Raw genomic sequence first — 17,262 nt, 5'->3', positions numbered from 1 at the left:
GGAGAAAGTAAAAATTGTGAATAATAAACACTAGCACAGATAAATGCTGAAGAAAATTATTCTTTTATTTCTAATCAGAAGGAAGAAATATTTACTTCTTTTGTTTGCTTGCCTGTGACTCAGATTCCCAGAGCCAGAATTGTTCAGAAGTATGGCTCAAGGTGACATATAGAGTCATCACCATTTGAACAGCCCTGCTCATTACCATTCATATGCAGTGACTTCTAACACAAGGCATGACACAGGCCTTCATGTTAGTATTCATCCCCAAATGGAAAATCAGGGTGGCCTTTAAAGCTAGAAAGACAAATAGAACATATTAGTTTTGAGTTACTCCTCTGAAGTTTTTCTTAGTGTAAAAATACAAAAATTGATATGCTAGCAATTCATAGTCTACCTTAAGCATTGTTTTATAAATGATTAAACAAAAACTAAATAGTTCATATCATGCTTCCTTCCCTATGACTTAAACACACACACACACACACACCAAAAACAAAAACAGAGATTCAAATGGTCAAATATATATCTATCAAAAAATAAACAAAAAAGATAATCAGTTCTTTAAATTTCAATGAAAACAGATTACCTTGCTTTGAAAAGAACAAACCTCTGCACACCAAAGCTACACACTCTGTGCTAAGAAATACTTCAGTGTGGGATAGACACATGGTTTCAATTTCATTTCAGCTTCCTTAATTGATCTATTACTCGTTAGCTGTCTTCTACATACACTATACTAGTGTTGATTCAGAACTAGAAATAATGTTAGAGATATGGATGAGTGGAGAACATACTTTCAGTGCAAATATGTGATATGAGTTGGATTCTCAGGACCCATATAAATCTTTCAACACTGATGACACAGAGCTTTCCATAAAATAGGATTTGCACAGTAACCTTGGTAGTAGCTCATTCTGAGCCATGGGGCACTCCTGTTCTGTTGCAGAGGACAGAATTCACAAAAGGCCAGAAATATTTGCTAAAGCTTTTGTCTCTTCCCTGATATAACATGTCCTCTGGATTTTTTGCTTCAGTAAAAAGAACTACTAAAAATGATGTTATATTTACCTCATAAAAAAAAAGAGTTGAGTAAAACACATTTACTGAAATTACTTACTCAGAAGCAGCTATGTATCGGATATTTTTATTCAGGCCATCAAGGACGTTCATGTCCTCTGGAGTCAACTGAAATTCAAAGACCTGTCACACAAATAGAAACTGCATTGTTAAATTTACCTGGCATATTTGCCAGTCTATCAATTCCAAGTGCTAAACACTGAAAAGATAAAATGTTTAATGTATTCAAGAAATCAAGAAAGCAAAAACATATTCATCAAAACATATTCATCAAAAAAAATTTAAGTAAATTGGAAACTGAGAAGCCAGTCTGCTTCCTTTGAACAAAGGGTCTAGGTCCTCTCCATGCATGGTCCTTAGATGGAGTATTGGTCTTTGCAGGCCCCCCTGGGCCCAGGTATTTTTTGCTCTACTGTTCTCTTTGTGGAGTTTCTTTCCCCTCCAGGTCTTTCAGTCTCCCTCTTCCTCCATAAGGCTTCCAAGTGGCTTCTCTAGTAAGGGGAACAGGGGCTGTCTCTGACATGAATTCAGTGGCTAACTCTTTGATCACCTCCCCCTGGGAAGAAGTGTGTAGCCTTCCCAGGCCACAGAAGAAGATGATACAGCCAGCCTTGATGAGACCTGATAAGCTAGGATCAGTAGAAAGCAAGGAGGTCTTCCCCTATAGGGGTTCTAGGTAAAGGGCATGAGGGAGGAGAGGGAGAGTGGGTGGGACAGAGAGGAGACAAGGGAGGGGGAGGAGGCTACAGTGAGGATACAAAGTGAATAAATTGTAATAAAGAACTATATAAATAAAAATTTTACAAGGTTTTCCAACAACAACAACAAAACATTTAAGTAAGTGATGAATGCCAGGTGTGAAAATTCTGGAAATTAATTCCTGAATTGAAATGTCACTCTCACACACAAATGCATTAACAAATAACCTGAACAAGTAGAAACAAATACACTATGATGCCAAATATGACAGTAATTATGATTCTAAAAGGTCCTAAACCAACTAAGCAGTCGTTTAAATGTTTAATGTAATTCAGTAATTTTCATTGATAAATTTATGATTTGAAATTAAATTTTTTATACAATATTTCTGGTCATGTTTTACCATCTCCCAACTCCTTCTAGAATGCTCTCCCCTGCCTACCTCCGAATTTCATCTTTTTAATAGATAAATAAATAAATAAAAGATCAAAATAAACTAAAGATAAATAAGACAAAATATATCAACACAAAATGAATCACATCTCAGAAAAAAGATATTGAGTTCATTTTATGTTGGTCAACTACTCCTGAGCATGGGGCCTGCCCTGGAGTGTAGGTGATTCACTCAGTGACAGTCATTGAAGAAAACTGATTTTCTCTTTTTCAGCAGTTATCAGTTGCACAAAGCTTCTGACTGGTTAGGAGTGGGACTTTGTGTCCACTTTCCCATTTTAATTCTGAAGGGTTGTTTTTTTGGTTGGTTTTCTTGTGTTTGGCCTAGACTTGCAGATCTTTCACATGCTGCCACAGTCTCTGTAAATTCATAGATATATGGATTCATATACATATAACAGCCCAATTGTGTCCGGAATATGGCAAAAAGTGACTCATAATGACATATTTCTGTGCCCATAGATCAGAGCATCATTCAGCCCTCATGGGAGAAGCTTCTTCTTGAAGTAGTTAGTAATTATCATAAGACCCAGACTTATAAAGTGTGCAGACAGTAAAAGACTTAGGGCACGGAAGCCTACATGACAGCATCTTCTTTGAACCCCTCCCCTCAAGGTTCAGGACTCTCTGTGAAGGACAAGGCAGAAAGATTGTCAGAGGAAGAAGTGCTGGCTGACTCTAATTAAACAGTATCATTGACACATGTTTTTGTCTAAAACATAAGCAAGTAGAATATAAAAATGTCATTTAAATGTACTTCAAAGGAAGACTTCTACAAATATTAATAATTAATCTTCAGAGAAGTGTCATCAAGAAAATCGCTTTATATAAAGTGTGGTCAACTTAATAAAAAGGACCATCTCCTATTGTTGACAAATGGAAACAAATGGCTCATGAAACCAAAAGTTCTCTGAATAATAATGCCAAGAGAAAATGTCTAAAATTACCTTTAAATTAATTGTGTTAGGCCGAGTATGGTGGCACATGCTTGTAATTTCAGCACTCACAGAGGCAGAGGGAGGCAGATCTCTGTGAGTTTGAGGCCAGCCTGGTCAACAAAGCAAGTCCAGGACAGACAAGGCCACACAGAAAAACCTTGTCTTGAAAAGAATAATAATAACAATAATATTAAATAACAGACCCATCTTGCAAAATTCGGGTTTTTTTGCACATTTGGAAGCTACTAAAATAATAAAAGAAAGTTATCAGTAATAAAATATGCTTTTATGACTCAATAATAAAGAACAGAATAAATACAAAATCCTTGGTTTGTAACTTCTAGAAGTTGGCAAGGCATTAAGAAAACCACTTCAGTGAATGGAAATTTCTATTATCATTGTGGATGGAACACCTCAGTACTGCCAAAAAGCTATTGTCTGCAAAATAATAAACAACTTCAATGCAATATCATTCTTGTCAAACAAATCCTTACTCTGAGCGGAAACTAGCAAACTGATCAGAAGTTCTTATAATAGAATAATCCATAAAGGATAAAATGAGAGTTAGGATATCTGAAAGATGGACTTTTTAAACAAAAGAAAATGCATTAATTGGTGATAGGAGTAACTACAGAAATGGGCTCATTGATAATAAATTTTTGTCCTAGTGTATGTTGTATTCAGTGTTTGAAATTATACAAGTATAATTCTGATGAACTTAAAGATAAGCTGGAAAGGATAGAGAGAGATGATTTTGAAGATACTGGAGAAGAAGTTGGATGTGTTTCACACAGGAAAGTGTACCACCATTTAATAAAAAAAGAAAGCCAAGAAGAATCTGAATAATGTAGAGAAGGGATCATGATGGTGTTTAAAATAATGGGGAAAATATAGATTCGGGAATGAGGTATTTCAACAGAAGCAAAATGGAAGACCAATTACTTTACAGAATACAAAAATGATATAGACAGACCACAAGAACATCTCCACCTCCATGTGTCTTCAGTAATTTAGAGCTGGTGTTATTAGGATGTGGAAGAAATTGTTGCTGCATATCTTAGGGACTCAGTTATATTTAGAAGAAGGAATGGTGTGGCTGATATTAAGATTAGACATGAAAAGAAACTCTATAGACTTCAGAAACTACCTGGAGATTATACAAGGTGATCAGCAGGAGGATAACAATACTGGGAGGAGAAACCAGCTCATCTAAGAACAGTGCTATCTGTATCCTGGAGCAGACATCTCACTGTTCATCAAATACACAGGCAACTTCACTACAAAACAGGAAAGAGCCTGGCCAAGAATAGAACAACCTGACTCAGATCGATCAATCTACACATATCTCTAACCTTAAACTAATGAACTGATAAGTGACTTTTCATGAAGACTTTGTAAGTAGGGGTGGGTAGATTTTAGCATGATCAGTGGCATGCCATTAATGATCCCTTATTTGAATTGAGCAGACAAGCACTCTCAAAGGAGCCAAGATGTGAAAAACCAGTTGACAGGAAATACATTCAAACTGAATATTTCCTGACTATTAACATGTAAGTCTGCACAGGAAAATACAAAGTGAACCACATGTAATTTGAAGAATGAAACTCTCCTACTCTCAGTGGCCTTGGTTCAGAAAATGAAGAAAAGAGCATCCACTCACTTAAGGGTAAGTTACCAATGAGAGGCTAGATAAAAATCTAACTGTAATAAGTGTGGTCTCTGCAGAACAGGATTTAAGCCCTCCAGAGATGCCCTTAGAGCATGGACGCACAGGAAATGTAAAGGATACTGGCTTGGGTTATAGGACTAACAACAAGGTACACAGGACAATTCTGTGTAGATCCATAAAATCCACAGCATCTCAGCACCTGCATATTCTCTTTTATCCTCTGCTCAGTGAAACTCTTGGCCAGGACCACAACCCCACGCTGCAGTTGGTAGCGAAGGGCAATCAGGGCTGGAGTTCGCTTGTATTTTTTTGCCATGGAACCAAGGACTGGGTCATCCAAAAGAATGGGGGAGGTCTGGTCCACCCTACAAGAAAGAAAGGAATGTTAAATTCCTTCTCCCAAATATTTGGTTTGTTAGAAGACCTTTAATACATCTAATACAGGTTGATATATAGGTCAGTGTTTTCCAAATTAAATGCATAGAATTATAAAGCCATTATGATTTTTTTTTACTCTCCCTGTAATGAAACTTCTTCCTGTTTTCAGTTCATGTTCAGAATGAAGTATAAAAAATGGTGTTGTAGCCAGGCATGTTGGTGCACACTTGTAATCCCAGCACTCAGGGAGGCAGAGGCAGGTAGATCTCTGTGAGTTCGAGGCTAGCCTGGTCTACAAAGTGAGTCCAGGACAGCCAAGGCTACACATAGAAACTCTGTCTTCAAAGCAAAAAGAAAGAAGAAAGAAAGAAAGAAAGAAAGAAAGAAAGAAAGAAAGAAAGAAAGAAAGAAGAGAAAAACAACAAAAGCAAAGCAAAGCAAACAAACAAAAAACTGTGTTGTAAGATTTTTTTTTAATTATTCACTATTTTCCTTTGGTTTGTTTCTCATTGTCTATATTACCATTGTTTTTCACGATGGCTTCCCAGAGCACTGTAAGCAACCAGAACAATGTCTTTTGACTTGCAGAAATCCAGAAGTTTTCCCTGGTTGAGATAAGGATGGCATTCTACCTATAGATGGATGAAATAGAAATATACAAAAATCATATAAAATTCCACATTCAATGTAAAGAAGAAATGTTAAAAATATTAAAAGGTGAGTTAGTTTAGCCCACGTGATGAAGTCTGAATTGAATATGTCACTATCAGGCCTGGTGTGGTGACTCATCCCTACAACCCAGCATTTTAGGAGGCTGAAGTAGGAAGGTTGCAATAAACTTGAGGCCATTCTAGGTTCTAATAAGCTTCAGGCAAACATGAGCTACAGAGAGAGACTGTGTCTTCAAAAACAAACAAACAAAAATACCCAGCAGAATATGAGGAAGAAAGAAAAAGATGAGGGAAAAAGAAAAACTATAAATGTCTTCATAGTAAGATACACTTTATATTTTTGTGTATTTTGTGGAGAGGTTGATGCTTGTGTGCATATCACAATGAATGTTTAATAATCAAAAGACCACATGTGTGAGTACCAGGAATGAAAGGGCGTGAAGACAAGACACTTCACCAACTGAGCTGGCTTGGAAGTTCCTTGATTAGATAATTTAATTGTTTTATATTCATTCCACACAGTGAGCAATTTCACTTACATTTCCATAAGGTATGTTACATATTTTGAGCATATTTATCCTTCATCTGCTTCCTCCTCCTCACCCATTACTCCCATTAATGGCTCCAGATTCACAGCTAAAATCAGTACTTATATTGCAGGGAACAGAGAAGTAACATTCCTGAGGTGAGTGAGCTTTATATACTGCTTGATGAAGCAAATATATGTTTTTCCTTTGGTGAGTCATGACTGATTCTACATGTAGGACTGTATTTTGATTATTTAAACAAAAAAAAAAAAACCCTAAAACTACAAGTGATAGTTATCCATAAAGGAAAGAAAAAAAACCCCAGAAAAACCAAACAAAATAAAATAGTTGTGTGAACGTCCTAATAGCTTCATTTACTCATATCTCCACATTAAGGGGAAAAATAAGAAAAATCAATTCCAATACATGCAATAAATAAATAAATTATTTATTTGTAAAGCCCAAAAAGAACCACAGGCAACTAAGGAATTCTGAGAGTAGGAGAAATAGGCTTCTCCTGTGCATTGCATGCCAAACGAACACTCTTTACAACATACAAGTAACATTACACAGACTAAGCAGGCTGTACTTATTAATTTACATATACATATGTGTATGTTCAAACACACACACATATGTGTGTATAGAACAATAATCAAAAAAAGTTTTATGAACTGAATTTGAAAGAGATAAAGTTGGGTATATGAAAGGATTTGTAGGAAAGAAAGGAAATGGAAGATGTAAGTGAAAAACACACATAAAAAGCAAAGATCATACCCCCAGTCATTGCCAATCACTATAGTAGCTTTCATTCTCAAAACACTGATTATGGAGACCATTAAACTTTACTCTGCCTTGTCAGAATAATTTTACTAAACTAAATTTTTCAAAGAATGTCTCAGGTAAGAAATGTCAGTAAAGTAATTAAAAATTAAATATGATTCCCAAACCACAAATAAATGACTAACTTAGAGAAAAGTCATTGATGGATACTCAAATATGACATGAAAAATTGGTAGTGACACATATACCAAAAATGAGGATGATTTAGATGACAGTTTATGGTAAAGAAACTTTACTATTTCCCTTAATGTTGCTGAAAAATGAACTGGGGGCAAAGTGTGGACACAACAAATGTGCTTTCATGCTTTACTTGATTGCAGAAACCAGAGAAATTGAAGGATGTTGATGAAGAATGTAACCTCTAAGCTTCACTCAAAGTTTTTAGTGTTATTCTTCTTCCCAATTGGTACCTGCAGCAGCCAGAGGAAGAAAGGAATGAAAAAAGGCGAGTGGCTGAGAATCCCCACCTGGTTGCACACAGGCTTGTACTTGAGCCCAGGCTTGTTCAGGATTTTCTCCAGCTGCCTGCGGTTGAAGTTGGACACCCCGATGGACTTGGTCAAACCTGCATCCTTACACTTCTCCATGGCCTAGTGAGGAAAAATATGCCAAAATATAAACTAATGTAATTGAAAAATCTAGGGGCTGGAGAAATGGTTTGAGGGTTAAGAGCACTGGCTGCTCTTCCAAAGGTCTGGGTTCAATACCCACTACCTGCATGGTGGCTTACAACTATCTGTAACTCTAATTCCATGGGATCTCACAGAGACATATCTCACACAGGCATGTGGGCAATCACCAATGAACATAAAACAGAAATAGTTAAATTATTAAATGAAAAACTATAATGCTAGAAGGAACACTGTAAGGAAACAAAAATTAAACCTCCTGGCATTACTTCTTAGTAAAAATGAGAACAGTAAGGAAAATGATAGTATCAACTATCAAGAGGACCCTGAGCTATCTTTAGTTAGACTCATTATCATCATTTTAGGCAAACACCCCTTCATTTCTATTACATCACAGTCATGCATGGTCCCCAAATCTTAAGCCCTTATAAAAACCATTAGTTTTTACAACATAGATTCACACCTTGCTCTCTCAAATTCTGACCCTCCACACCCTCTCTGCACTTCTGGGGTGTGCTCTCTAATCCAAGTACTCACTTCCCAGGTGGCACAGAAATCCACTGTGTCAAGGATGAACTTGCCATCCTCATTTCTTGGAAAATAATTCTCTCCTGGCTGGTAGAGAGACAAATGTTAAAGTAATCGCTCAACAAATGCATTTCCTCACATTAACAAAGCTCACTGAGAAAGACCGAGCTGTAAATAGAACTCAGCAGCAGATGTGTGAATCATATACTGCATTTAACAGTTGGCATATGTTTTCAATGTAGAGTTGTAAAGAATAAAGAAAGTCCTTCTGTGCCATAGTGTTTTTTATTTTTGTAATTTTTATTAACTAGTTTATTCACTTTGTATCCCCCCTGCACCTTTCTCCCTCCTCCCATCCCAATCCCACCCTCCCTTCCCCACCCGTGTCCCTCTCCCAGTCCACTGAAAAGGGAGGTCCTCCTCCCCTTTCCTCTGATCCTAGTGTTTTTTAATTTAATTTTTAATAACTTAATAAATTACTTCAAGGTACTTAGACTATCTTAATTTAACTTTAATTTCTATTCATTGTCACTTTCACTTAGGAATTTGGCAAGAATATGGCAGTGATTTCCACCATGAACAAACTCCATTATTGGCCCATGGCAAACAATCAGTCTTCCACACACTTGTGGGTGCTTCAGACCTAGCAAGTAAACAAATGGTGAGAAGACAGGTTTGCTTGGTTTTGTTTCATTGTTTTCTTTCTCTGTATGTGTGTATGGCTTTGTGTCTCTGTGTGTGTTTTTGTGTCTGTATATATCACAACCATGAAAGAGCAGACAAAGGCCAAAAGAAGGAGTAAAGTCCCCTGGAGCTGGAGCTACAGGCAATTATGAGCTACCTGAAGTGGGAGCTGGAAACTTAACTTATGTCCTCAGCAAGACCAGCAAGTGCTCTTACCCACTGAGCCATCTCTCCAACCTTAGACTGCTCTATTTTAAAAACTACTTAGTTGATGTGAAGTACAAAGAAGCCAACACATATCAAAGAACTAGAATTTCAAACTATATCAAGGGTAAATATGTCACCAATAGAATTGACTGGAATAAAAACTAAGCAAATATGGAGATGGAGAGATTGTTCAAAGGTTAAGAGCATTTGCTGTCCTGCCAAAGGACACAGGTCCAATTTTCAGTACCCATGTGGCAGCTCATAACTGTTTATAACTCTTATCCCAGAGGATTCAATTCCATCTTCTTTGCTCATGGAATAAACACAGGCATGGTACAAAACACACATGCATACCAAACACTCACATATATAAAACAAAAACAACTTTTAAGAACCTTAAGCAAGATGGGGGATCCTCCAGGGGGTCTATGGGAGTGACCCTAACTGAGACTCCTAGCAGTGGGAGATAAAGAGCCTGAAGTTGCCACCACCTATAGCCAGGTTAGACTTCTAATAGATGGAGGAAGATACCAACCCATCCATAAAATTTTCAACCAAATATTTGTCCTGCCTACAAGAAGTGTAGCAGAGATTGAGGGAAAGGCCAACCAATGACAGGCCCAACTAGAAACTCACCCATGGGACAGAGCCAACCCCTGACACTATTAATAGTATTTTGGTATAATTGCAGACAAGAGCCTATCATAACTGTCTACTGAGAGGCTTCATCTAGCAAATGAAACAAACAAACAAACAAAAAAAAAACAACAACAGAGAAACAGGAGCAGAAACTCACAGACAAACAATGGGTCAAGCTCAGAAGAGTGGGAGGAAGGACCAAGGAGTCACAGGGGTCAAGGACACCACAAGAAGATCTGCAGAGTAAACTAACCTGGCATAAAGGGGCTTCACAGAGACTGAACCTCCAACCCTAGTCCCTCTATCTATGTAGCAGATGTGCAGCTTGGTCATCATGTGAGTCCCCTAACATTTAGAGTGAGACTCTCACTGACTCTGTTGCCTGCATTTGGATCCCTTTCTCCTAGCTGGAATGCCTTGTCTGGCCTCAGTGGGAGAGGATACACTTAGTCCTGCTGTGATTTGATATGCCAGTGTGGGTTGGTACCTATGAGGAACCTCTCCTTCTCTCAGGAGAAGGAGAGGAGGAATAAGGGAGAGGAGTAGGAGGGTGGGACAGGGAGGAGAGGAAAGGGGAGATTGCTATCAGGCTGTAAAGTGATTTAATTAAGTAATTAATTAATAAAAAAACTAAGCAAATTTTTAGTAATACATAGGTCAGGAATTGAAAAGCAGAGACATCTTTAAGACTATTTAAAGTACCACACTATTCATGGCTTAGACTTTTCATTTATATAATCCTATCAACTCTTTGTGTAAAACATTTGAAGTATTTTTGAAAATTAAATGCTAACATTAGAGATGATTTTTTTTTTTTTTTGGTGATTAAAACCACATACCATCAGAGATGTTGGAAAATGTATGAGGTACAGGTCCACATACTCCAACTGGAGTTTCTTCAGTGACTGTTCCAAGCAAACTTGCACCAGTTCTGGACGATGAAAAGTAACCCAAAGCTACAACAATTAAAAACATGGAACTGACATCAAATTTCAGGAGTTTGCTCAGTATTACTTTACTAACACAGAGAATAGTGTGACATTGCCAATCGTGGGAGAAAAAAAATCATTTTCCTTTTGAATTTTTTCTGTCCAATAAAGCCATGAACTTTCCTAAATATTTATTTTTTGTGAGTTATTCTAGAAAACTACTCAAGTCTCAAAACTTTCATCAAGTAATAATAGTTTACCATCAACATTATATTTCATAATGTATAAAAGACTTTAAGAGTCTAATATAATATTACTATTCATACATATAATTTATTATGATGTGTTGTGTTTGGTTAATGTATATGTAGGAACTCTTACCTCACCCTGAACTACTGTTTACAATGTAAATAATCTCACTACCCCTGTCTGAGTATCTTGGGGATGTCCCAGGCTTTCCAAGAATACTATGGGAAAAGCCACTTTACTAAAAAACAGCAGCAATGAAGGAATTGTTCTCTACAATATAATGCTTTGTGCTCCTCTAGGTCTAAATGGCCATTTGAAATCTTTCTAGAATAACAAAGTGTATTACCAGCAGCAAAATTGGGTGGCCTGCATTTTCTGACTCTGAATTCTTGATTGGTGTTAACTTAAGTCATGAGTCTTTTTAGTAAAATGGCTAAGGTAGCAATGATTGATTGCCATGTGTGCTTTCAAGCTTCACTAACTTTCACAGGAACAGGAAACAATGCAGCTATGTCTATATAGAGAGAAGCTGAATCAAAGTGTACAAACTTAAAATAACTCATGGAGAGTTAGAGATGTGTTAGCCAGAGAGTACTTGCCCCTCTTATAGATAACCCATACTTGGCTTCCCAGTACCCACACATCATAGCTCACAATCTTCTTTAACTCTAGTTATAGAGGAACTGATGTTCCCTTCCGGTACCAGACTTACTCATGGTACACATACATCTATGTAGTCAAGACACTAATACACTTACAATAAAAAAGTAATTTTTTGAATCACACATGGGAGAAGAAAATACAAGCTATAAATTGGGTTAGGCAACTTTGCTAGTCAGGGAACTTGCATTTAGGAAGAATGTGAAATATTATTGGAGGCTAAGACTAAGATGTAGGTATTTCCAGTTTCTATGTTCCAATTTCTTTTTACTAAAGGGACATAATGAACAGTGTCTCTCCAAGGTTCTTTAAATGAGTAAGAATAATTAAAAATCAACATATTGACTTGCTCTGCCTTCTCACATTGAAATCATGTCCTCCAGTAACAACAAAAAAATTAATATCTACTTTATTTATAAATGTGAGGCTTTAAAAAATGATGTTTTGTTTTTCATAGGAAACCACTTAGGAAAGAAACACCAAAACACAGTGATAGAACACACGATCATATGCTACATAACAAAGTTTTGGATAGCAATGAATCACAAATACAGTGGCAGTCTATGAGACTAAAAATTGAGCTGAATTATTCCCATTGCCTAGTGACTTCATAGCCAGCATAACATTGTAGCACAACATATTACTCAGCATGTTGTGGTGATGGTCCCAGTCACAGAAAAGTATGGGACCACAATTATATACAGCATCTAATAATAAATAATGATTATAACTGCTAACTTATGAATGCATTTTCATATTTTTCTAGTATTTATTTTTTATGTATGAAAACAAAATCTTTGCTAAGAAAAATAAAATTCTAATGTGGTTAACCAATCAAAACTTGGAAGAAATCATGTCTAATTTATATATCTGAATGGAAAGTACTTTGAACATCCATTTATTTCCTAGATATAGGAGAGGAAACATTACTTATATCTTATTTAACACTGAAAGTCTTCCATATAATATTGTGTCTTCTTGATGAATGAGAGAAATAGTGTTCAGAGGAATGAGAAGTTTTTATAGTACTCAGGCAATCAAAAGGGAAAAAAATAAGAGTTTTCTAGTTCATTCTGAATCAATCTCTGGTGAACTGAGACTCATAAAAGAAGATAGTTAACATTCCACTGATGAATATAAAGACACTGATGAGAAAACTAAAGCTACCAGCTTTCTTTGTGTTTAGCATTGTATGCAACAATATGAGCTAATTTGTGCATTTCACCAACATTCACTGCCCTAATCAGAGAAAGATTATTTTGACACAACACAGCCCATTCATTGCACACCATATGCCCAATACCTTTGTTGTGTAAAATATATCCTCCCTCTTCACGGTGCCATCTTCAATCTTGCTTCGGATGGCTAGTCCTACTTCCTCTTCATTTTGATACATAGCAGCAGAATCAATATGTCGGAAACCAGCTTCTATAGCTATTTTGGTGGCTTCTGTAGCCTTTCTCTTCGGTACCTAAAATCACAACCAAAAGCAGCATTTACAGATAGATACGATGTAGAAATTTAAAGAACAACAACAAGGGAAACACCTTTGTTCAGCATCTAGTATCCCTATGCCTTCTGTGAGGTGTCCATTTCCAGTGAAGAATCCAATCAAGGTTGCCTGTACCTGTCCCACTGAGTCACAATAGTAGGACACCCCAGGAACCACTTTAGTCAATTACAGATTAGTCTTTGGCATCAGGGATTTCCACTGGCACCCTAGGAACTGATATTTGCTGGAAGAATTCTTAGGTAGACGAAGCCACAAAATTTACACAGGCAAAAGCACATGAGACCACAGAAAGAAGAAACACTATAGATGCTTCTAGGACCCTTCTCCCAGAAAATACATCAAAGTCTCTAACACTGAATTTGCAATGATGCAAGTGTTTAAACAAAAACATTTTAGAGTCTTCATTTCTAAGATGTCCATTTGTATCTTGTTACATAAACACCCTGATATAATGTATAACAGATGACAGCATATACGCACATATGAGCTCTACATTTTGCACAGGCAGTTCATGGAAAGCTTTCATTCCTATCATGAAATCAAAAGATATCAGTATTTCTAAGGATCATCTAAAGTTCAGTTTCCCAAAAGGAACTTGAGTATACAGTTGAGTAGTATGATGTAAAGTCTTTTCACACAGCCATTTTATCTGCATAACAAAAGTAAAAACTATCAGCAAGATATGTATTCAAAGGCAGAAATCCATATGTAGAAAATTAAGAACATTGTACTGAAAAAAAAATTCAGGGGCACGCCCTCTTTTAAGCTACAATTTCTTAATTTTTGTGGGAATTGTGATTGAAGTTGAAATTAAGGTATTTTTTTGCATTGTTGAATAAATTTGAATTAAAGATATAGAACGTCCTTAGTTAAAGGATGAAAAGGAAATGGAAATTTAGTAAACCTATAAGAACATTTATATTACTACATAAAATTGAAGGCAATTCAGGCAAACGTAGAATATTTTTCTCCAATATTCATTGACGTAGAGTTTTTATTCCTATTATAAAACAACATGACAAAATATAATTTGTAGAAAAAAGGGTTTATTTCATCTTATAAATCTCAGGTCACACACCATCTTTCAGGAAAGTCAAGGCAGAAATTCAAGAAACTCCTGCAGGGAGCAGGTGAGGCAAAGATCATGGAGGAGTGCTGTTTACTGGCTTTTCCTTTTGGCTTGCTCTTCCTGCTTTCTGATGGAACCAAAGACTACAAAATCAGTGATGTATCATTCACAAAAGACTGGACACTTCCACTCAGTCACTGATTTAGAAAATTCCCTACAACTAGATCTTATGCAGGCATTTTCTTAATTGATGTTCTCTCCTATCAGAGGGTTTTAGCTTGTGTCAAGTTGACATGAAACTAACCAGCACATGAACAAGAACAGTGCAGTTTTAAAATGAGTAAATATACAAACACACATCTCAACAGAAGAATTGCAAGTGACTGACAAGCACTTTTTAAAAACATCCTCAGTATCAGTGTTCATCAAGCAGTGCTCTCCCTAGCTTGGTTTCAGTCTTTCTGCCTAATTGCAATAGAGATGACTTAAAGAAAAAAAAAAAAAAAAAAAGCTAGTGCCCACAATAATCTGGAAGCAAGATTTTGGATCAGCCCCGCATGCTGAGTACTGTCTGCCAAGTACAGTAAAACAGAGGAACAGGTTAGCCCCATAGGATCACTCAAAGCCAAATGACTGCACACACCATGTCAGACCCACCCATCCAAGCTCTCGTTGTGTTTGGACCCTCCAGCCCAGCTTCCACCATTACCTCTTGAGGTGCATAGGTACCAAAGCCCAGAATAGGGATGAAGTGGCCATCACTTAGTCTCACTGTCTGCTGCTTAGAATTCATGGCTTCCACTGATAGGGGGGACCTCCTCCCCATTCATCTGATCCTGTTTTATCAGGTATCTTCAGGACTGGCTGCAAAGCCCTCCTCTGTGGCCTAAAAGGACTGCTCCTCCCTTCGGGGGTGGGGAGACCAAAGAGCCAGTCATTGAGTTCCTGTTAGAAATAGTCCTTGTTCCCCTCACTTTGGGAAACCATTTGGTTACTGAGCTTGGAAAGGGGCACGGTGGAGATGAGGGAGGGAGGGAGGGACTGGGAGGGAATGAGGGATCGGGACACGGCTAGGATACAGAGTTAATAAAATGTAACTGATAAAAAAATAATAAAATAAAATAATAATAATAAAAAAAAAGAATTCATGGCTTCTCGGTCCTCCAACTAAGATGTTACCGTTTCTTCTTCTCTTACAGGACAGCAAATAAATGATTGGCCTAGCCCCAGATTTTCTTGTAATGAATAACCAATGCAAACTGAGAAAATAAATGAAATCAGCTCTGCAACCTAAAGAGGAAACTGGAACAAGTTCATTTACTTTAAATCGTTGTGATTTATTTATTCTTATTTTATGTTTATGGGTATTTTGCGTGTATATATACATATACGCATACTTAGACACATATATGCATATATGATATATGTGTGCACCACATGTATGTCTGGTGCCCACGGAGGTGAGAGGAATGCATACGAGCCCCTGGAAATGGAGTTATAGATAGTTTTTAGCTGCCATGAAGGTGTTGATGATCAAACCCAGGTCCTCTGGAATAGAAACCCGTGAGTGCTCTCAATTTCTGACCCATCCCTCCAACTCCAACTTTTAGTAAATGAGAAAGTCTTAAGATAATTAAAAGCTGGGAGTACAGCTCAGTGGCAAAAACCTTGCTTATCATGTGTATGATGTCGGGTTCATTCCAACCACCATAGAGAAAAAAAACAGAGAGAGAGAGAAAATGGAAAGAAGTAGAGGGTGAGGGGAGAAAGGGAATGGAAGGAAGCAGACTACATGATGATTCAGAAAAGACTAATCTTTTTATCATATATCCTTATTAGACTCATATATTCCGTTAAATTGTTTCAAATAGATGAACTATCACTAATAACCTCTTAACCTATGAAATGCCACATACCTGTTTGCTTGTTGGTTTTGCCGTGGTGGTTGTTGTTATAAAGTTTGATATTTAACACAATGATCTATGTTATACAACAAGCTTGTTCATGTGTATGTACATTTAATATATTTAGTCTCTGTAGATATACATGTGTGTATACTACTATATGTACTATATTATATATATATACTACTAAATATTAAAATAAATTATCCTCAAAAGTTAGAACTTAAGAAATATAGACAACTGAACTAGCCCATTTGCAAAGGGCATAGTATATCTTCTTTTTGCACAACTCATTACAATACTCAGGGACACAGGTGCAGTTCTTACAAATGTGCAGTGCAAATCTCCACCAGGAGCTGAGGTCTGGGTCCAAAGCACTTTTCTACCAAGTAAAATTCACAACATCTGTGAAAGAATAGGAAGCTAGTAATGATATTCACGAAATTCCGTAAACACACTTGAGTGTTTATGACTTCATAATGACTAATATTGGATGACTTCCAGTTCATTTCTGAAAATATTTCTGAAAAACATTAGGAAAGGAATCTGCTATCTCACAGATTGGGCCTAAATCTCCTAGTTATCAATCCATTTCTATTTTATATCTGTTGCCCCAACCTGCTAAGTCCATGCAGATCTACCTGGTCTACATACACACCTATGGCTGCCAGTCCTGCTCTTCAGGTTAATGCCCTGATGGACAAAGGCATGGACACTCTCTGGAGATCTTAACATCAAAATAAGAATATAAAATAAAAAGAAACTTGAGAAGGCTTGCCTATAGTTGACTGAGACATGAAGAATAAATGAGTATTCACTGTATCTACATAGGGAAATGCTTCCTAAAGAGTCTCAGTAGTGGAAAACTTTCCCCCTCTCAAACAGTGTCCTGAAAATTTCTTTTTTAACATAAGCATAACATATGATGATTGCCAAAACTAAACTGTTAGGAAATATTGCTCAACTCTACCAAAGTTTCAGTGTTATTGATCT

At 36.8% G+C, this 17,262-nt stretch overlaps 1 protein-coding gene across 2 annotated transcripts; it reads right to left on the bottom strand.

Annotated features, from left to right (window-relative positions):
• Positions 1-44: 44 nt before the first annotated feature.
• On the bottom strand, positions 45-15,299 carry LOC132649304 (estradiol 17 beta-dehydrogenase 5). 2 transcript variants are annotated; one of them, XM_060372947.1, is made up of 9 exons: positions 15,075-15,299; positions 13,087-13,254; positions 10,785-10,901; positions 8,425-8,502; positions 7,726-7,848; positions 5,740-5,849; positions 5,039-5,204; positions 1,121-1,203; positions 45-297 (listed from the first exon to the last, which is right to left on the bottom strand). In XM_060372947.1, the coding sequence occupies exons 1-9, from the start codon at positions 15,189-15,191 to the stop codon at positions 255-257; spliced, it is 1,005 nt and encodes a 334-aa protein (XP_060228930.1). In that variant the 5' UTR covers positions 15,192-15,299; the 3' UTR covers positions 45-254. The 2 variants fall into 2 exon arrangements, with proteins under 2 accessions (XP_060228930.1, XP_060228931.1); XM_060372948.1 differs by lacking the exon at positions 8,425-8,502.
• Between the last annotated feature and the right edge of the window lie 1,963 nt (positions 15,300-17,262).

This window comes from Meriones unguiculatus, chromosome 19, assembly GCF_030254825.1.
Source record: "Meriones unguiculatus strain TT.TT164.6M chromosome 19, Bangor_MerUng_6.1, whole genome shotgun sequence".
Classification (NCBI taxonomy): Eukaryota; Metazoa; Chordata; class Mammalia; order Rodentia; family Muridae; genus Meriones; species Meriones unguiculatus.
The sequence above is the reverse complement of the archived record's forward strand: the minus strand, read 5'-3'. Positions and strand labels throughout refer to the sequence as shown.

Coding starts and splice junctions, on each gene's coding strand:
- LOC132649304 (XM_060372947.1), bottom strand. CDS start 15,191: ATGGGGAGGAGGTCCCCCCTATCAGTGGAAGCCATGAATTCTAAGCAG. Junction 13,255..15,074: donor GTACCTATGCACCTCAAGAG/GTAATGGTGGAA, acceptor TTGTGATTTTAG/GTACCGAAGAGAAAGGCTAC. Junction 7,849..8,424: donor ATTTCTGTGCCACCTGGGAA/GTGAGTACTTGG, acceptor TTTCCTCACTAG/GCCATGGAGAAGTGTAAGGA.